General features: G+C 43.4%; 1 protein-coding gene across 9 annotated transcripts in view; it reads left to right on the top strand.

Annotated features, from left to right (window-relative positions):
- The window catches only part of LOC115191906 (protocadherin Fat 1-like), a 92668-nt gene that overhangs the window by 9617 nt on the left and 60684 nt on the right, over positions 1-22367 (top strand). For all 9 annotated transcript variants that reach the window (XR_003877788.1, XM_029749915.1, XM_029749919.1 and 6 more), the window contains exon 3: positions 13060-13374. Coding sequence is in view for 8 of the 9 variants with exons in the window: in XM_029749915.1 (XP_029605775.1) it covers positions 13060-13374 (315 nt within the window). In the remaining variant the exon portion in view is untranslated. The remainder of the gene's footprint in view (positions 1-13059; positions 13375-22367) is intronic.

Below are 22367 nucleotides of genomic sequence, written 5' to 3'. Positions count from 1 at the left end.
GCTAGTTAAGGCTTCTAGTAAGAGGGGGGTTGTTGTGGTTGGGAGTAGAAGTTAGGGCTGGGAATTGCCAGGGACCTTAAGATAAGACGTTATCACAATACTTCGGTGCCAATACGGTATTTATTGTATTTCTCATGATTCTATATATATTGTGAATCTATAGTGTGATTTTTATTGCGATTCGACGTTCCAAACATATTGCTCACCATATGTCTGCTGCAGAGGGGCAAGAGAGAGCCATGAGGAAACAAGTTTTGATCAGTCATGGAAATCAAAGTTCTAAAAACTAATTGGCTCCCTATTTTAAAAGCTATGAAGGAGTTTTGGCGCAGGTACAGCCAACTAGCTCCAAAATATATTGCGATATTGTCAATACGATATATCGTAAAAAAAAAAAAAAGATCCCAATATGTAACTGTACACCCCCCCAACCATCACTAGTAGAAGTTATTGTTGTGGGGTGGTTGAGGTGGTGAGTGGTGTTCATTTGGGACAAAACCACTTGACATTCCATTCTCTCTGTGAATCTAAATTGAGATCGACTCTTAATGGTCTTCACTCTGCAGTGCACTATAAATGCTTTTCACCAACGTTCCTGTAAAAAAAAGCCAGTAACTCTGCTGATGTTGCTTAGGGAAGAGGGAGGGGTGGAGGATGTTGTTTGTCATGGGCTGTGCTTGATTAGTGGCGAGGTAGGCTATAGGCCTAGGCCCAATAAGTCTTGTACTGGTACATTGTTCAAATCAAATTGTATTTGTCACATACACATGGTTAGCAGATGTTAATGTGAGTGTAGCGAAATGCTTGTGGTAACAATGTAAGAAATAATACATAAAAAAAAAAAATACTGCATAGTTTCCTAAGAACTCGAAGCGAGGCGACCATCTCTGTCGGCGCCATCAGTGAATCGATGGAGACCGTTCTCAAAGTAGATCAATTAGACTTGGTGCTTGCGCTAAAGGATTGACTGCCGTTTATGAGGTCATGGAAGGGTCCTCTGTGATCAATTAAGCATGTCTTTCTGTTAGAACTCCTAATACCTTGTATTTCAGCCTTTGACGTAAAGAGCTAGTTCGACCAGACTCTCTCTCTCTCATTGTGTTTCTCCTCCAGGAACTGCTAGTTTAGATGCTGTTTTGACAGCGCTATTGAAGTCATGTCTTTAAGTTCGTTAGCCTACTTTGTGAACCGAGGGGAAAAACCAAGATGTGATAATTGAATTTGCACTGATTCACTTAACAGGATGAAGAAGAACAGGGAAAAAAAGAGGTGAAAATGCATATTAATAAAAGTCCCCAGACTTAAAATATACTAGTAGTAAAGGTGAACAAAGGTGTAGGCCTTCATGCGGTGTGTTTGCATTTATGTAGGAAAAAAGGAAGGAATCTCAACAGCCCCAGTGGAATCGCCTCTTCCGCCCAGATGCTCATTGGATAATGTATGCATTGCCCTTTGCTCATTGGATAATGTATGCGTTGCCCTTTCACTTCAAACTGGAGGCAGCCGGTGTGCTGAAATAGCTCTTTGTGGAGGCAAATGAAGTAGTTTGACGTGTAATGACAAAATTCTGTGAGCTTGTGTTTTCCCCTCTTCAAATTGGGCCTTCCTCCTCCTCTCCTCCCCAAATTGTCCCCCCATTGCCCTTCCTGTCGAGAGCGAGGTAGGGCCGACCCTCAGTGATGCCAGATAGGGGAGGTATGTGGCGAATGGTTTTGTCTTTTCATGTTTGGCTGCGTTCACTATTCCAGCCATGTCTGCATCACCAAAGCTTCATGGGAGATTGATTGAACCCAAGCACCCAGGCCCGGTCCCTTCTATTTTTTTTGTTTCTATACACAGAAGCTCAAGCCAGAAGTGTGACTTCTTCAGCACACTCAAAAGAGCCACATGACTTGTAATGGTCTTTGCTTGAGCGCCGTTGCTGGGGCGACAGGACCAGGAATGTGCAGCGGGCCAAAGTTGATTGTAGGGTGCTAAATGAAAAGCACACTTTCCCCAGTTAAAGTTTGTTGCTTCACTCTGTCCATGAAGTCTTTTTTAGAAACCTGTGAAGGTGCCGCGTGCAGATGGTGTGCTCGATTGTGAGTTAGCTCTTGTCATGCTAATCTAGGCAATTGAGACCCGTGGCAAATAATGGTTAGTGACATTTTGTTTTCTTTTTATGTAAACTACTGTCAATTATGACTCTACACAAGTTGCTAATGATTGCACAGAGATTCTGCAGACACGTACAAGACTGCAGTAACTACATTTTTGTCCCGCATTTGCCAGAAAATAAAATAATCCATTTGATCTTGGTGAAGTTTACTGGGATATTTCGATTGCTGAAACTTGGGCCTAGAAGCCATTTTGTTTTTCAGTTCTCTATCTTGGCATGTGTTCCCCTGTCACTTTGAAAAGACCTGCAGTTCCCTGTAGCATGTTCACCTGAATGTGAAGTCGTTTTTTTCCGATCATCGCCCCAATAAAAATGGAGTTTACTGCAGTGAAAGGGGTAACCGACAAAGGCTTAGCTGGCTGTTTATTTTAAAGCATCTCTGTATGATGCATTGGCTCTCAAAGCGTAACTGACTGAATGTCAAAGTGAAACAGTGCTTGGCTTAACAAATCCTGAGGTTTCATGTGTTGAGAGACAACCACTTAAAATCAAACGACGAGAGATGAAGATGCTCCTTTTGAATTCCCCGTCCATCATGTTCACTGTCAAGCTGCCAATGTAAAGACCAAAGACAGGAAACATCAGAATTACGGTAGCATGACCGGAGACCGCAGTTTAATGGCACTGGGTTCAAATCCAGTGTTATACAGATGTAGACACTGACATGTTTAGGCCTAAGTGCCATGGTTGCCTCTTAGGGTTGAAAAACTTAGGATAGAAAATGCTGCCCAAACATGCATTTAAACTCACATACTGTCCCAACCTTCCTGTCATAACTCTCAACAACCATAATGCCTTTTATAGGCCTAAACGCCACTCTAATCTCTAATCTCCGAAGACAATAAAAATGTAATGAAAAAAGAATCAACCTTTTGTAAATGTCAGCACGGCAGCCTATTGGAAAATGAGAGCAGGCCTATATTTCAAAGTGCCTTATCTGTCTCCAAAAAAAAGACCTTTCCACGGGAACCGTTTACCGCGGCGCATTGGAGTACAGTCGGTGTCAGTGGGCAACTATCTCAGGGGGCTTCATAAACATTTTGCGATAAGGGGAAAACAGACGGTATATCGCGCCAGTTATTATCAGAGGAGCGGGGCATGGCACCGGAGGGCTGGGAGGGAACAGGTCTTAAATTATAAGGCGATATTAAACCAGGTGGCGCTTCTCACAGGCCCACTCTGAGGCCTTTTGAAATAACACTGCGCTCTGTGACAATGGTAGCTGCCTGGGCGTGTCCCAATAGGCTTCCTCAACTGGAATTAATGGGCTAAATTCCGCCAAAAAAAGAGAAATCCCATCAAGCATGTTTTCATTGCATCACTCCCCTTTCGTTCGTTAAAGACTCTCTCGCTTTCACTTTGTATCTCGCTGAGTTCTCCCCTCTCCCCCTCACTCCAGATGAATGCAGCCATTCTTTCATTTTTTTTTCTTCCTTGGGCCAGAGAATCTAGAATAGGATTCTTATTTTATTACACAGTGTCATCAAGCAATAGTTTTGAATATCTATGCCGCTTTAAAACGTTAATTCCCCCCTGGTCTGTTGATGCAGTTTTTAGTAAATGGCAGTTGTTTAGTGCTTTTAGTTAGTTCCCTCCCCTTTTAAGACCATATGATTATGTAGAGTGAAGCACACTGCTCCACATTGTTAAGCTGGCTGAAATGATTCAGTTTGTCTAAAGTTTTAAAGTACCATTTCCCTTAAGCCCAGCTGTTGATAGCGCTGTTTTTTTTTGCCTCCGGTGGAGATTGTATACAAAATGCACAATGATGCACGAAGCGGAAGTGGTTGGTGGGGGCACAACTCAGAGGATCGCCGGGTCAAAGAGAGATCAAATTACATTTTGTTACAACAAGTGTAGACTTTACTGTTAAATGCTTACTTACCAGCCCTTTCCTAACAACGCAGAGTTAAAAACTATGCAAATTTGCAAAAATGAAGAGATAAAAAAAGGAATTAGTAACACAATAAAATAACAATAACGAGGCTTTATACAAGGAGTACCGGTACTGAGTAAGTGTGCTGGGGTACTAAGTAGTTGAGGTGATTGAGGTAATAGGTACATGTAGTTAGGGGTAAAATTGACCAGGCAATCAGGTTCGATAATAAACAGAGTATCAGCAGTGCGTGTGAAAGTGTGTCTGTGTTGGTGTATGCGTGTAGCGTCAATATACAGATGTGATATGTTTTGTGTTTGTAAGTGTGTGTGTGTGTGTGTGTGTGTGTGTGTGTGTGTGTGTGTGTGTGTGTGTGTGTGTACGTCAGTGTAGTATGTGTGAGTCCAGTGAGTGTGCATAGAGTCAGTGCAAAAAAAATATAAAAATGGGTCGGTGCAAGTAGTCATTTGATGAACTATTCATCAGTCTTATGGCTTGGGGGGTAGAAGCTGTTCAGGAGCCTTTTGGTCCCAGACTTGATGCTCCTGCACAGCACGGCAAGCGGAGAGAAATGCGCTTTTGTTTTGAGAGACTCTTGTGTGAACTCATCATGCAGCTGTTTTGATGACTGTTTTCCCAGATCTACACTAATGTACTGAATACCCGCTGAATGCTGGTCACTCTTCAAAGCGCCACCATATTTCGTCAATGACCCCGATATGGTCTTTGACACTTCAATAGCCTGCTAAGTCCTATTTTGCATGGTGATTCTAAGCCTTTGACCGATGTGTTACCGTGCGTAACTCAAGCTGTCCGTATTGTTCAGAAATATCCACCATTCTATAAAGTAATAAAGATGATGAGTGTGAAAGCGAGACCTGTAGGCTATGTGGGTATCCCATGAGGTGGGGTTTTCTGCTTTGGCTGCACTTCATAGCCTTGTGAATTTTTCAAATGTTTCGGGCATTAATACTTACAGTATGGACCGAAAAACGTTGGAAGTGCAGGGCTAGGCTAGGTCTTAGCTTCTGAGAACTCTTGGATCCAAAGAGCTGGTTTGATTTCGCGGGGGCATGGGAAGCTTAGCTCAGGACTCTTTTTCTAATACACCCAGGGCTCTACGTGGTGGAGGAATGTGAAGCATTCCACCAGGGCCGGTGGAAAGAGAAGAGGGGGGGGAGCACTGAGAAAGTTTATGTAAGCATGTGAGGCAGGAGTCCTAAGAAGGCTGAGGAATGCGAGGGGAAAGGAGAGCGGAATTACCGAGAGGTAGTTCAAAGCAAATGTCTGACTTTTTCGAGTGCAGACCAAGGGAGTGCTGGCGTAAGCCGAAATAGCTGATCTCTCGGTCTTGAGAAGACACCTTTTTGTTCTCTCGTGGTCTCCGAAGCACGTAAATTATTCCTGTACGCTCTCTTGTTGTGAAGGTCATCGGAAGACCATCTCGACTTCTGTAGATATCTTTGTCGACAATAGAAAACAAACTGTGAAAATAGTTTTTCTCTAGGCTGTGTAAAGTTGACTGCAGCCTAATTCCTCATTACATGTTTTCAATGCCAGAAAAATATGGTATTGACTCAGTTTCTGAAATAGACCTCGTGCTACCATATGAAAATAAGCACTGGGGATAAACAGGATTTTGCAAATCCTAATCCTCTTTTGACAACCGGTAATCTTTTTGGCGCTCTAATTTGTTTAAATTGCCAGCTTTTGATATCCATGGCATGTGCAGTCCTCTCCATTTGTGGCGACACCATTGTAGCTACAAGGCCTTCTGGGGAAAAGAGTGTCTCTCCCCAATTTAGCCCCCCGCCCACTATTTACCCCCTTTCATGACAGGGACCTTGGTCCTATACATGTTAGAAATACTGAGTACACCTCATCCTCTGAACTAAATAGGGAACATTATAGTATAGTTCCGCAGGTACTACCCCCACAGTGTGTTACTTTTTTTGTTTTGGCCTGGATCAGATGGATTTATCCAATCCACTTAAATGTTTTCTGTCCTCAGACCTCCTCTGCCATTTTCCTCGGCGCCTCGAAGCACAACCATGTTATTTCACCATTTTGTCAAAACAACACTCAGTGGGCTATGTGTTGTACAGCAGACTTCATCCAGCCTCCCCGCTGTAACTAGCTATTGAGTAAATGTCACGGTGGACCTGTTTCCGGAGACTGATTGGGATGGCAGGTAGCCTAGTGGTTAGAGTTTTGGGCCAGTAACCAAAAGTTTGCTAGATCAAATCCCCGAGTTGACAAGGTAAAAATCTGTCGCTCTGCCCCTGAACATGGCAGTTAACCCACTGTTCCTAGGCCGTCATTGTAAATAAGAATTTGTTCTTAACTGACTTGCCTAGTTAAATAAAGGTTAAATAAAGATAACATAAATGAAAATTGCAGTTCACACGCCTACATGAGATGGCAGAATTGTAAGGACAGCGTTAGCCGTTAGCTCTTTTTTTTTGTTTAGCCAAGCTGCTGTGCTAGGTGGCTGTCGAAGGTGTAGCCGTAGGGTATGCAAGGAAGAGGGAAAGAAAGGAGAGAGAGAGCAAATCTGTCTGGGTAGGTTGCCTAGGCTTTGTCAACTGTTTTTATTGCCTCAAGGGCACATTTTGCAACTTCCTCATTGACTAGCCTAGAAGTATAGGTGTGGTGGCTAAATACCTCGGATTCATCATTTATACGCATTTATACAGCTAACTATTGTTTCAATAGATGCTTTGTCGATAGATGCTTGTCTTCTAGTAGGTTTATTTAAAGCCAGTCACGCATTCATGTTTGAATAAAAAGTAGATGTCAACTGAAAAAGTAGATGTCAACTGAAATTGTCCTTGGACTTTCTTACTTCCGCCAGTCAACCATTACAATGCTATCGTACCAGTTGGCCTTACCTACCACAGTTTAAGTTTCCTGTGAAGGGTGAGTTTGGGTCATGGTCCTCTATGACTATGCAGCATTGATGTTAGTCACCACTAGAATGAATGAATGACATTTTATTTTCGTGTCAAATCGTTAATTGGCAACCCATCCTATCCGGGATTAATTGAAACATAAACAAACATTGCAATAATTCACTGTGATAATTCAGTGATAATTGCTCTAGCAGTGCAGAGCAGTAATATAAAGCCATCTTCTCTATGCTGATAGCTTTAGGGTTGGCAGCTAAAAGCCTGACACTCATGAGCGAATGGAATGAAATGGTATAGGTGTGGTGGCTAAATACCTCTGATTCATCATTTACACCCTCTGTGAGTAATGATCCAGCCAACTGTTGATTTGATATGTTTCGATAGATGCTTTGTCTTCTGGTATGTTTATTTAAAGCCAGTCACGCGTTCATGTTTGTATAAAAAGTAGATGTTAACTGAAATTTGCATTGTGTTCGGTTAACCATTTCGATGAAGCTCTTTTTCTTTAAATGGAACTATTCTAGGCGTCAGAGCCTCATCAAACTATTAAAAAAAGATACGAGATTTGGACTTTCTTCCTTCCGCCGGTCGACCATTACAATGCTATCGTACCAATTAGCCTTATCTACCACGGTTTGTTTAAGTTTCCTGTGAGGGGTGAGTTTGGGTCAAGGTCCTCTATGACTATGTAGTCTTGTTAGTCACCTGTAGCAGTGCAGAACTGCACTAATATAAAGTAATCTTCTCCATGCCGATGGCTTTAGGGTTGGCAGCGGGCACCTGACACTCCTGAGCGAGTGGAATGGTTCTGCTATGCCAGTGTCTCCCAGTCAAACGGATGAGCACTGAAGCATGGGCATTGCGTTGGCACAGGCACAATAAATGTCTCATCCCTCTCGTTCTAGCTGTCTCTCTTTTACCTTGTCTCTCACACACACTTAGTCTGAATAGCACACATTCTCACCCTTACACACAGACACAGAAATGTACAACACACACACACACACACACACTCTATCTTAGTTTCTCGTTCCATTTTTTCACCCACTCAACCGCTCTCTCCGTCTCATCCTCACTCCTTCTTTTCCCAATCTCCACCTTCTCTCTCTCTGCCTCTCACTCATACTCTTTCCCCATGCTCTCGCAGGACGCTAGCAGTCAGATTAGCACTCACATTTCTTATTCATGCTTGACATTTGCAAATCTGTTCCTCCCAGAAGCAATCTCAGCGAGTGGAGTGAGTAGAAAAACTCACACTTGCACATTTTTACAGCGTTTTTTTGTGGCAATATATATGTTTTTGTAATCTGTTTACTTCATTATATAATCACTTTTTTATTTTATTTTTATTTCCGCCTCACAATGGCCCTTTGGGTGCATTTCGCAATCGGTGCCAGCCAGCAAGCCTCGACAAGCCTGTATACCCATATGACATCAACCATATTACACCCTGCATGCCTTCAGAAAGTATTAATACCCCTTAACTTAATCCACATTTTGTTGTGTTACAGCCTGAATTCAAAATTGATTAAATATATATTTTTTATCACCCATCTACAAACAATGCCCTAAAATGACAAAGTGAAACATGTTTTTAGAAATGTTTGCAAATGTAGTAAAATAAAGTACAGAAATATCTAATTTGAGTTATCTGAGTCAATAATTTATAGAAGCAACTTTGGCGGCGATTGCAGCTGTGAGTCTTTCTGGGTAAGTCTCTTAAGAGCTTTTGACACCTGGATTGTGCAACATTTGCCCATTATTCTTTAAACAATTCTTCAAGCTCTGTCAAATTGGTTGTTGATCATTGCTAGACAACCATTTTCAGGTCTTGCCATAAATGTTCAAGTAGATTTAAGTAAAAAATTTAACTCGGACACTCACTGTCTTCTTTGTAAGCAACTCCAGTATAGATTTTGCCTTGTGTTTTAGGTTATTGTCCTGTTGAAACGTGAATTTGTCTCCTGGTATCTGGTGGAAAGCAGACTGATACAGATTTTCCTCTTGGATTTTGTCTGTGCTTAGATCCATTCCATCCAAAAACATTTATTCTGGAGAAACTCGCCAGTCCTTAATGATTACAAGCATATCCATTAGGGTTGGGTGATATCAATTGTATTTGTCACATGCGCCGAATACAACAGCTGTAGACCTTACAGTAAAATGCTTACAAGCCCTTAACCAACAATGCAGTTTTAAGAAAAATATCTAAAATAAATAAAAGTAAGAAATAATTAAAGAGCAGCAGTAAAATAACAGTAGCGAGGCTATATTCAGGGGGGCACCGGTGAGTCAAGGTAATTGAGGTAATATGTACATGTAGGTAGAGTTATTAAAGTGACTATGCATAGATAATAACAGGGAGTAGCAGCATCGCCTAATGGGGGGGGGGGGGCAATGCAAATAGTCTGGGTAGCCATTTGATTAGATAGAAGCTATTTCGAAGCCTCTTGGACCTAGACCTGGCGCTCCGGTACCGCTTGCTGTGCGGTAGCAGAGAGAACAGTCTATGACTAGGGTGGCTGGAGTCTTTGACAATTTTTAGGGCCTTCCTCTGACAACACCTGGTATAGAGGTCCTGGATGGCAGGAAGCTTGGCCCCAGTGATGTACTGGGCCGTACGCCATACCAGGCAGTGATGCAACCCGTCAGGATGCTCTCGATGGTGCAGCTGTAGAACCTTTTGAGGATCTGAGGACCAAATCTTTTCAGTCTCCAGATTTTAATATCCATATATATTACTGGCTTAGTACACAAGGGGGAGCCAAAAAACACAAAAAGACCCATTAGGCATCTTTTACCAGAACGCTAACAAAGTTAGCACAAGTTATCCAGCTAATAAAGTTATAAATATATAGGTAAGAGCTACCGAATGTCATTTTTGTTGCGTTTGGACATTTACAAGCGAATGTGAATGAGAGCTATTATGCAAATGCAGAAAGTTTTGACGCATGCTTGTCTGAATGAAGAACAGTACTGTGTACACGCTGTGTCTGTGTGGAGTCTGGGAGTCGCTAGGGCAACGGGCTTTCCTGCTCTGCTTAAAGAAGATAGTGGAGGAGCAGATGGGCCTAGAACGGAGCGGAGAAAAAAACGCAAGGATATCAAGATGCAGGGGTAGTTGTACAGAAAACTCATTCAAAGGGCTTTGACTTCTCAAACACGGCAGAAAGCTAAAACAATATGATGCCCCGTGACCTTATTAATTCAACCACTTACTTAGATAACTAGCAAGTTAAACTTTGGGGTCGCTCTTTGTTTTTCGTGGCCCAAAAATGGAAATAAACGCATAAGAAATATCTTGCTACATTTTGTAAATGCAGATCTAAAATGCTTCTTATTGTAATTTTTGCTCAGCTTCAAACAAATGTTGTGATTCAGTTGCACGTGTCCACTCGGATGAGAATTCACGAATGGGCATTCTATCAAACGACAGCGCTCTGACTGATGTGTAACTACTTTTCTCCGATACATTTCTCCGATACATTAACTTTAAGCAAAAACATTAGGAAATGTAGCTGGTTACATTTTTTTTCTATGATAAACATTAGAAATATGATGGCCATGCATCGTTTTTTGCTTAATCATTGTAAGCTCTTTTACTTGTGTGGCTGCCAGCCACATAGTGTTGCACTTCTGTTGTCATCTGATGAAAATTAAGCTATTTTCTGCCGAATGTGTTGCACTAATGTATTTTCTGTGAAAGAAAAACTATAGTTGCACGTCGCTGATCACTCTTTTGAAGCAAAAAAAAGACTTGACTTTCAATATAAAACGCGATCCCTGTCAATACACAGCTACTCCCGCTTTCTCCCGTTGTGCTCGTTCAACTGTTCTAGGGAACTACGGTAAACTTCATAATGAAAAATAATGTGACAGGTGAAATGAAGAACGCAATATGCTTCAATCTTCTAACGTATTGCACAAGTTGACTGCAGGTATTTACTTACAAAGTAGCTACAAATATTAAAATGTACGGTACACCGTCCAAGCCTAATACCCATAACATGATGCAGCTACCACTATGCTTGAAAATATGGAGAGTGCAGTATTTTTGCCATATTACTTTAGTGCCTTCTTGCAAACAGGATGCATGTTTTGGAATATTTTTATTCTGTACAGGCTTCCTGCTTATCACCTAGACAATTCGGTTAGTATATTGGAGTAACTACATTTTAGCATTTTGGTTCAAATAGCAGGTGCTCTTATCCAGAACGACTTACAGTAGTGATTCCATAAATGTTTCTACAACAATGTTGTAAGTTACAACTTGTAACTACACTGTTGTTGATCCATCCTCAGTTTTCTCCTATCACAGCCATTCAACTCTGTAACTGTGTTAAGGTCACCATTGGCCTTAGGGTGAAATCCATGAGCGGTTTCCTTCCTCTCTGGCAACTGAGTTAGGAAGGACGGCTGTATATTTGTAGTGACTGGGTGTATTGACACACCATCCAAAGTGTAATTAATAACTTCACAATGCTGAAAGGGATATTCATTTTTTTGTAACCGATCTACCAATAGGTGCCTTTCTTTTCGAAGAATTGGACAATTTAGTATCTCACAACATTTCAGCTTTTCATTTTTTAATTAATTTGTTGAAATTTCAAAATACATAATTCCACTTTGACATGATGTGGTATTGTGTGTAGGCCAGTGACAAAACATCTCAATTTAATCAATTTTAAATTCAGCTTGTAACTCAACAATATGTTGAAAAGGTCAAGGGGTGTGAATATTCTCTGAAGGCAGGTTATACCCTCACATGGCTGTAGGAAGTGTTATGGGGTGTTACAGTGCTATCCATTTCCACCTTTGCCACCCTGCCTCCCTGGCCTTATTACACGCCTCAAGCTAACTGCTAACCCTGGCTAGCAGTAATGATGAGTAATGACAAAAAAAGCACCTCAGACTCAGACATAAGATACAGTAACTCTGAGGTGAACCCCCTGAAAAGTGAAATGTCAGTGACAGGTGTTGGAGATTTCTTTTTTTTTCTCTCTGAATATTTTTATTCCCCCCTGAGGAGAAAGGTAGGCCTGTCTCTCGGTTACAGACCTGCAGTGCAACTCATTGAGTTACATGGAGCAACAAAGTGTTTTGAAAGGCAGGCAGTAGGAAAAGTAGGATTGGTGCCATGGAGCAGTGTCTTATCGTTCTTCGGTATATGGCACACTAGGACAGTATGCGATTACCGCTTGCCTATACGTGGCAAACAGGCCTCGCCCTGGCTTTATTATAATTTATTACCTTCGGAGGTGGGCCGGGCCAATGAGCTCACTTTTATTGCTTTCGATAACAGGTCATTGGGACCTTTTTTTTAAATGTTAATGTTTACTTAAATTGCATGGAAAGAGATTTTCTAGAGATTGTCTTCTTAACAACTGAGTAATTTCCTATCGCTCTACCCCTGACATGCCATAACCCAAGTCTACCTAATGATCAGATACATTTTTAAAGCCCCAAATAAAATGTGCATGAGAAACCACATCATAAATGTTGGGTAATCCTCAAGGGAAACAACTGTGCACTCATCCAGAGAAGGATGGCTGACTAGCCTACTTTCTAGTTTGCCGTTTTGATGGTTCCACCACAGATCTCCTTTCAGTCATCGGGGGTATTGTTGTGAAATGTTAGTCCTAACAGGTCTTTGAAAGCTCCTCTGTTTGCTCAGTTGAAAGCTATAGGCCCCTCATGGCAAATGGTCTGCTGTAAAAATCCAGGCCTGTCATGCAGAAACAGACAGCAGGGTCTGATGACAATACCAACCTTCTACCCTACCATATTCCCCCTACTGCTGTGCACCGACACCTACCCATGATTAAAATAGCACAGAATGAGTTTCTCTCTTTCTCCATATCTTTCCTTTCTCTTTTTTTCGTGCTTTCAAGTGGTATCTACATACTGGAATTTTTTGGTTTGCCTAAGCGTTTGTGTGTGATCCCCATAAAGAATGCTAAATGCTCTTTGAACTACTTTTTGTTTTTATATGTATGGACTAAGACAATTTCCATCTAGAAGCTGGGAGTGAAATGGTTTTACATTTTTTTTTATGGATGTTTCTCTTTCATAGTACAAGAGCCCAAATAACCAATTATTCGCTTTCTTTCTCCCAGGGGTCATCAGAACCAAGGAACTCCTGGACCATGAGACCACCCCGCAATACTGGCTGACTGTGTACGCCACGGATGGTGGCGTGGTGCCCCTCTCGGCCTTTGTGGAGGTCTACGTGGAGGTCCAGGACGTCAACGACAACGCGCCGCAGACCTCGGAGCCCGTCTACTACCCATCGGTGGCGGAAAACTCGCCCAAGGACGTGTCCATCATCCAGATCGAGGCGGTTGACCCGGACGCCCGGGCCAGCGACAAGCTCTCCTACAAGATCACCAGTGGCAACCCCCAGGGATTTTTCGCCATCAACTCCAAGATGGGTAAGACGAAGGCAAAGGCCGCCACTTTTCTGAATTGAACTTTATTGATTCCCAAGGTGGAATTGATTTCTCGCAGGCAAACATGTGTAGTGCTGCTATGCTTTAAATGAAGTGCATACACAGAATAGTAAAGGTAGACAGAAAACAACCAGGTAAGGTCACACATGTCATTAGTGTTATCCATTTGTGGTGTATTGGAAATGGCCTTGTCTTTTGCTTCCCATTGACTTTGTGTATTCCAATGGATGTGTTCTGTATATGAAACACAATGCATGTACAGCGCCTTGGATTTATCTTCCCACGTATAATGTGTGGCCAGCAATCAATTAACCATCGCCTAACAGATTGTAGTCAATAGGCTACACACCGACTGAGAGACGAGTGTATGTAACGCCATGTCCAATTTCATCACTTGAAAGAATACAACTCCTCTCACAAGGTTGTGAGTAGCGCTTCTACATAAAAAGGGTAAAGAATAAATGTAGAAAGAATAGATGTTCAATCGCCCTTTGAGACTATGAGGGTACATGGGGTCAGTTGTAGGTTATCTAGGTAATATCAATCTTTTTGTTCTATAAGAAGCTTTTGGTATCTCCAAAGGCCACATGATTGGCCACATGATTTTAGCATGGTCGATAGGAGAGATGTCTACAGGGGCTTTTCCCACTACCCACAGAGCACAGTGTGTTCACATATGGTGTTCTGAAAATGGATGAGCGTTGAATATTTAAAAAAAAAAAATTGTGAAGCCCACTGGAGCAGACAGCAATTTTACTCCAGCACGAGCAGAAATAGTAGTACAAGGACTAAAAGGTGCAAACTGAAGCTTTTGAAATGGAAGCCAACGTTTTTTGAACGTGGATGTTTTATTTGTTATTTTTGGTGGGGTTTTAAGGAATTGTTCACACTTTAAATTCAGTTGGACAGATACCATGTTATTACATACGACTGTGATTTATTAGTATAATGCCATAGATCTTGACTTTGTTCAGTTTGCTTTCATTACAATTCAGTCTGGACTTCAAATGCCTTGTCTACAGTCCCGATGCCCAGCTGTGTAATTACAGTTGGGTTACCAAAGCAGTTAGACGCTACAAGGCATAACAGCGGCTCAATATGAAAAGTCTGCTAGCCTGAATCAAGTCAATCAGCAAAACGATATTTGTATGTCCCCTTTTAATAATCAACACAGAATGCTCATTACAAACAAGCTTGTTTACATTGATTGCATTGTGCAACCTTGTATGTCTTTCAGTAACTGCTAATTAACAAAGTCATTTCAATCCTACCTCTGACTTTTGTATACCAGTCTCTTGTTGCGAGTATTCATTTAAACTGACATGAGGAATGGGCTGTAGAGCAAATCGGCTCTCCAGTTTCCCCCCATTGACTTGTGTGGTCCCATATTCCAAGGCGGTCCTCCCATCAACAAACTGTGGTTATTTTTGTTATAGCAGGGGCCAATGTGAGTGTTCTTGACCAAATAAGGGTTCGTCATGTAGCATGCTCTCTCTAGCTTTCCTAATGATGGCAACTCTCCAATGAGAGATGGAAAAGAAAGGGACGGGGAGAAATAACTTTCTAAGGCACATTTAGCTGCATTTAGGCATTAATTCAACGGGGCAATGGACGATAGTTTTGATAATGTGTGTGTGTGTGTGTGTGTGTGTGTGTGTGTGTGTGTGTTGACTGTAAGATTCCACTTAGACAGATAAGCCATCCTGAACACAGTGGGTATGGTGTATTTCTCTTGCAATGGAGAAGGCAGTCTTGAAGTGGAGCAGGCATCCTTGAAGTGATTTACAGTATAGACGACTAGAGATGAGTTCGCCAGACTCATGCTGTCGAGATAATAGCCGTTGTTGGATTTTAGGAGTTGGCCTAGATTCGAGTTTCTGCTATCTGTAGTTAGTACCTGTTGAAGAAAGTATATAGGGCAAACCAGCCAAGAGACGAATGCACACCGGTGATTAATCACATAGGATCTGATCAGCCGAAGAGGTTTAATTTCACCCAACGTTTTAACAGAATTGTCTGATATTCTATTATCCGGTGTTGCCTTATTAAGAGCGCCAATGGTGCCCTGATCAACGGGCAGATCCATATCTGACCCCGGGCCATTGATTTGGGCTAACCTCCAATGATTTTCATTTAACCTCTGAGATGGAAAGCACGTCACCACTCAACTGTTGAAAACCCCAAGGTGCGTCTGAGAAAGTGAATTGAAAGTGAATTGACTGTCTATTTTAAGGGTGGCTGCTTTAGATCGGCCCCGTAGTCAATAAATCGCTTTCACCATAGTGTATTGTAGTTGGGTGTTTTTGCCTCCCATCCGAACAGGCTGGATTGAACGTATGCGATATGCGTCACGGTCTTTCGACACGTTGTTTCTGGATGTTTCCCGGAAACGGCTCTATTGGGAGAGCAGATTTCAACTTGCCCTTTGAACCAAATGCTCCTACTTAGCCTTCATATTACCAGTAGATATTTCCCCCCTTCTGGATTACAGGGTATTTATGAAACTCAAAGCTTTACAGGGCTACTGAGTCTACCTGTTTATGTTCCAACGCTTCTCCGGCTGCTTTGTAGGTCTTCTCAAATGGGTTTACACGAAGGATGAAACCCATTCATGCATATCAAAGTGTGTTAAAACGTTTATCAGTGGTACACCAGGGCTCCTCACGTCAGGTTCAACAAAGAGGTGGCTTGTACAAAGAGAAACTTCAACTAAATCACTGCCTCCATATATGTGTAATTTCTGAGAGAGAGAGAGAGAGAGAGAGAGAGAGCGAGCGCATCTCAACTGTTGCTGAAAACATTACATGTAATATTCATAAGTGAACGGGACACATTTGTTCAAAGACTAACTTAACTAAATCACTTATATGGATTTGTATCATTTATATGGAGAGAGAGATAAAGAGTGCGTCTTCATAAACAAAAGGGACACATTAGCTTTTTATTTTCCATGTGACTGCCATTAAGACGGATGAAAATTGGCTTCATACCAGGTCGACATTATCAACTCAATATGACATTCTCCCCGCATATTACAGGACAGCACACTCTGTAATTATAAGCTCAAGAACGGCAACGGGAGCAAGGCCCTGTTTTGGCATATCTACAAAGCTCTAGAAAGGGGTGGGGGAAAAAATAAAGGAAAAAAACTAATGTGTGCTGTATGTGTGGGTTTTGGCAAATGTTGCGTACACATGTCTAGCTAGCTAGCTTATTAGCTTTGAAGCTAACATTTCTTCCCTTCAGCCTGAAAGTCTGACAGCTTCAAATGCAGATAGATGAAGGCTTCTTCTCATGCCACTTTTGGCTCGCCCTTTTCCCTGTTTTGGTGAGCATTGCCGACACGTGTAGCTTAGCTAGCTAGCTATCATTGAAGCTAGTATTTTCTTCCTGTAGCTTATTGCCTGACAGTCGGGGGGCTTCAAACGCAGATGAAGGCTTCATCTCCTGGCTGCTTTTGTGTCGCCTTGCCCTTTTCTCTGTGCAGTCGCCGTATCGGCTGGCTAAATCCCTGGATGAAAGGCTTACTTTATTTCTGCAGAGTAAACAAGTCCGGCTGTTTATTTCCCTGTAACTCTGGGGGTTTCATTTAAGTGCAAGGCCATCTCTCTCCCTCTCTCTCGCAAGACACCACGGCAATCCCGTTCGGAGAAAGCTGGCAATGGGAATTCATGGGTTTTGGGGGTTCGCTTGGTCTGGGGAAAAAATAAATAAATAAATAAAAGTTCCTCCCCGCTGTTTGGGAGTTTGAACGTTTTCTTTTCCCCAGTCTTTCCAAGACGCCAAGGAGAATTGTGTCACTTTGTGAGATTGACTCCTTGGCCATCAATGTATGTGTGCAGTCTGTGTGTGTAGCATTGTATGTGCCTCCTCACATAAGTGGTCTGTATCCAGAGCTGGTGTGAACGAGGCTCCCCCCCCGTCCTCCACCTGATCTAGTGCTAACCCACCCACTCGCTGTGTTGAAGCAGATCAGGTTTATAGTGATACACATACCACAGGATTCCCTCCCTCCTCTCATTTGTCCCTCTCGCTCTCTGTGGGTCAGCGTCCTTTTCAAACACAGCCCCGGTCGGAAAACACGTTTCTGCTTTTCCCACCCTCGTTCGGCTTGACCCCCAGCGAGCCCTTGTAGGAGTAAAGTTGCTGAGTTACCCACCTCCTGCTCTGTACAAGCCTCCACTCTCACGTACACTCTCCGCTTTTTAAATCGCTACAAAGCTTTGGCCTCTCGTTAAAAAGAGACGTCGGGAGGTATTCTCGGGCGGTCGTCAGGGAGAGGTGGACGTGAGCTGCCTTCCTGCGTAGAGGGAGAGTAGGAAAATGGATACTGTTAATGATACCTGGCGAAAGAGGGATTTAAAAGATGCAGGCAGCCTGCTGTGACGGATTGGACTGGGCTTTGAACAATGCCGGAATTGGAGTGTGTGCTCAAACAGCCGTGACTTCTCGTCGGAAATACACTTGCACTCCGGAAACAGGGAGGGAATGAGAGGGAGAGGTCGGCCAAAGATCACATGAATACCACAGAAAGTCTAACTAGCTGGCAATCCTATGTAATCCAAAGGTGATTACACCAATCTGTCATCATGTACTGATGATCATTTGTGATCTGTAAGAGCAAGAGCACCAATCGTCTCTGGTTCAGTGTTTCAGTGTTTTAACTACGATCCCTTTAGGACTCTCTTTTATGACGATAGGTTCAAGGTTCCCTAAGAACAAACACTGTCCTTGCCCAAGATGAGAGACTATTGTTTAGTCTGTTTTATGAAAGTTAGCCTTGGAGCGCAAACACACAACCTCCCCTTTCACAATGAGGCACTCAATGTTCTTCCCTTGACAACAGTACAGCATAGCCCATTCACTTAGTTCTGCTTCCAGATTAGTCCTGACAATGGCATGTCCTGTGTGGGACAGAGTTGTACATTCCACATTGTCCCCCCCCCCCCTCCGCATTTGGTAGCAGCAGTTGACCCACGTATTGACATTAATGGGAAAGATAAACCCAGGTGATCTTTTTTTTTTTTAGGTCCCCATTGAAAATGAGGGCTCAACGCTTCCTAGCGAGCCCGGATCAGAGAACCAGTCATTGTAGTAAATTGAAAAGGAATATCTCGGTAATTCGTTGGCAAGCATGGTTTCCTCTGACAGCTTTAAAATGCATTTCTAATGCCAGCAGTTGTATGAAAAGCCGTTAGAACAGAAAAAGAATAGCCGGTGGGGTCTGGGCTTCAAATCATCCACTCCGTGATATACTCGTATCAGCTTTCAGCGACGCCCTCTCTGTTAGAAAAGGGGAGGGAAAAAAAAAAAAACATCTGACAATGTGCACCGCGTTTTTCAAAGCGCCCAGGCCGATAGCGAGGGGAAGCCGGATAGGAAATGGATACTACCTCCAACAACTTCCTGACGTTTCCTGATATTCGGGGGGGGGGGGGGGGGAACAATTGGCATGAGACACAAAAGGTTTTCAAAGGAGCAGGAAAGGAAAGGGATGGAGTGTACTTTTTTTTTTTTCAGGGAAACTAATCCACAGCTTCTAGCTACCTGAACCTTTTGTAGGCTGTTGTTAATGTGTGTGTGTCTGTCTGTCTCTCTGTCTGTCTGAGAGTGTGAGGGATGCCTACAGCACTACAAGGCTTCGAGGTTCATTAAGTATAAGCTCTTAGCACACCTGTTCCTCCCGGCTCGCCCCCTCCTAAGCTGCTCCCAAGCACCTCCCTCACCTCTCTGGGAACAGCTGAATCTACATCCTCCGACGCTGCAGCCGGGAGGTACTGCAGACTGCGGCCTGCACACCGACCAGACTGTCTGTCCTCAGCACATGACTGAGCACGGGAATGTACACACATCAGCAGAGGCCGATGTAAAAAAAAAAAACATGGACGTCATCTGCCTGGGTTGGTGTTTTCTCAATCTCACACAAGGTGTTTCCGGTCTCTCGCTGTCTATTTTTGCTCTCCCTTTCTCTCCTAACCTCCCTCTCTCTTTCTTTTTCCCCTCCCTCCCTCTAAATTGAAGGCAGACACATTACATTCAGGCATAATAGATACAGTATAGCCAGTATGTAGAACCCAGCTGGTAATCAGCTCCACAGTATCCAATTACTCATCCCTGTCACCAAACCATACATCAATCACACGCTCAAAACAGGCATCTGGACCCCCCTATAGGCACACCGTAGCAAAACGTCTTGCAACGGGAGATGAAAATTAGTGCCTCTCATTGGGGAAGTCCCTCACTGTTTTAGCCAGTTTTCTTCTCTTTGGTATCCTGTGAATACGACCCCTGTCACATTGACCATGGGAATCAGAATCAGTAACACCCGAGTGGCTCTGATACACTTTCAATGTACCACGACCACAGATGACATTGACCTTATAAAAATCCGTCCCCGAAATTGAGTTCCTCCAGTGTCGATATTTATCTCTGTTTATGGTCGTAAGCAACTGCGCTTTCTTAAGCTTATCGGCAGTCCTGCACATCCTGTCGGGGAAAATTCCCAAGCTTCCAAAATTCCTCGGCTTCCATCATATGTATATTAGTTTTGGAGAGGAAGTATTTTCCCAGACCCCCTGTATCCGTCCTAATCGAGGACCGCCTACAGAGACAGTGAGATCATAGTAGGGTTCCCTCTTTTTTTGTGTCCCAAATGGTACCCTATGCCCTACTTTTGACCAGGGCCCACTGTCAAAAGTAGTGCACTATGAGGGAATAGGGTGCCATTTGGGACACATTGTTTGTTTATATCCCCTCAGATGAATCTCCATTAGATGAGCCCTATTAGCTACCTGGTTGGAGGGTAATGAGGTAGGGAGGATGGAGTCCTCTGAAGCAACCCTTGTGTGTGTCTGTGCAGTGCCTAGGAGAGCGAGGCAGGCATTTTAGTTTTGAAGTGGTTTAGCTGTCCCTCTCTCTCTCCTTCACTAAATGCTAGCCATTTTCACAAAGACCCTCTTAGCAGCAGGTGTGGGAGGGTCACGGAAGGCTATTGTCTGAATCCACTCACACTGTGTCTGTGTTTGCCAGCGTGTGTGTGTGTGTGTGTGTGTGTGTGTGTGTGCCTGTCAGTACATCCCTGTCGGCGTGTGTGGTGGTTTCTATCTTGTTGTGTGAATCTGTGTCCCTGTCTGAATCCCTAAATCCCTGTTTGTGCGTGTGAAGTGGGCTCTTATGGGAAATGCAGGGGCCTTTTGTAAGCTGTGTGAAGTGCGGCATTCCTCCCCTAGCTAAATGATACGTCTGTGGAGGCCCATCAATGGTCCCCAGTCAATGGCTCTGTGGCATCTCACCTTTAAAGAAACACCCAAACAACCCCTTCTCTACTGGAAATGTTTATCCTGCCCCATCTTAGACCCCCTCACACAAGTTGGCCGTGCTTTGGGCTACTTCTTTTGGGATACTTTGCCCTGTGATACACACTTAGGGATAATGAGGGTTTTCTTGAGCTGAGCTGGCTGTGCAGGGAACAAATTGCTGTTTTGAACCTCCATTTTGAGTTCTGGTTGGGTCTCCCTGTAGACTAGCTTGGAGCTAGTTGGTAGATTCAACAATTTAACATGGTGACATTGAAATTGTTGTCTTTGGCGCTCGAAGCTAGGAGAGGTTAAACGTTTTCTCCTTATGAGAAAAATGAGTCGCCCTGGGTAGTTTTTTTTTCTCCCCCGACCCAAAAACAGAAAACAATCCCAACTTAGATCAAATAATGAAATCTCGGGGCTTATTCGATTTTCGCTAGTTCGTCAACAATTACGGTAAATATCTCAAGGCGCTCATATAGCTCCTTCGTAACTAGGGAGGGTTTAACCTCCCACTGCAGACACCCACAACATTCCCACACGTCTACAGTTGACAGCTAAATATGTGTCACCCTGCTAGTCTGCTAATCACTGCAGTAATACCTGGGTTGTGTCCCAGCCCGGCATTGTCCCGGACAGCTCCCCCGGCCTCCATTTTGGAGATGCGGTTGTGCTGAAGGACATGCTGTGCTGCGGAATGCCTCTCCTCTGCAACTGTTGTTTTTCTCGAAACAGCCTGGCTGTAATTACTGTCGGCCCCGGCTCAGCCCACTCCTGAGGAGGCTTGTGTGTGTTTCATCACCTCTTACACTTTCATCACCTTGTAGAGTCCATGCCCCGATGATTTGAGGCTGTTCTGAGGACAAAAGGGGGGGGGGGGTGCAGCTCAATATTAGGAAGGTGTAGAATTGATCGTCAAAGGCTGGAGGTCTGGAGCTGTGGCTCAGGTAAAGATAGGAAGGTACGCTACGCTAAGACTACTACTTCATAGTTGTTGACGCGTGTAACCCCACATCAAAGGACCGCTTCCGAGAGCTAGGAGACAGCTATAAGATATTTAAAAAAAATAGTATGGCTCCAACCATCCAGATCAATTTAGAGCAACCTTTAAGAGTTCTACCTCGGTTAAATTTAGCTTCTCGCTAGGATGGAGGTGCAGAGAAGTCAACCCCCGCCCCTTTAATTAAAGCTGTGGAGGATTTTCAGCATGGCACACTTGGCAGCTTGACAAAGGGGAACGTGTGTTTGTGTGTGTGTGTGAGTGCAACCCCCTCTCTTTGTCAGTCTTTTGGAAGTGTGGGTAATATTAGTGTGTGTGTATGAATGTGAGTGTGCGCGTGAGAGCTCTTTCATTCTTTGGGAAATGGGGGTAATACGATCACTTTGTTTACGTCCATTGAGACGCCTTGCAAATTGGCCGCTTTTCAGGACAGCCCCACCGATATGCTGTACCTTCTTTTACAAAGAGCCTTGTTCGTCGTGATCTTTTAAAAGCTATGTCACAGTCAGCTGCTAGTCTCCACCCATCGCCAAACTAACCAGCATTGTTACAAGCTTAACAACAGTACAGTGTAGCACATTGACTTAGTTCTTGAGTTTGTTCTGACGGTGGCATGTTGTCAAGAGTCCTTCCTTAAATCGCTCACAATTTCCTCTGACAAGCTTTTCCAACTTGTA

This window comes from Salmo trutta, chromosome 4 (genome assembly GCF_901001165.1).
Source record: "Salmo trutta chromosome 4, fSalTru1.1, whole genome shotgun sequence".
In the NCBI taxonomy this organism is placed as follows: domain Eukaryota; kingdom Metazoa; phylum Chordata; class Actinopteri; order Salmoniformes; family Salmonidae; genus Salmo; species Salmo trutta.
The sequence above is the reverse complement of the archived record's forward strand: the minus strand, read 5'-3'. Positions and strand labels throughout refer to the sequence as shown.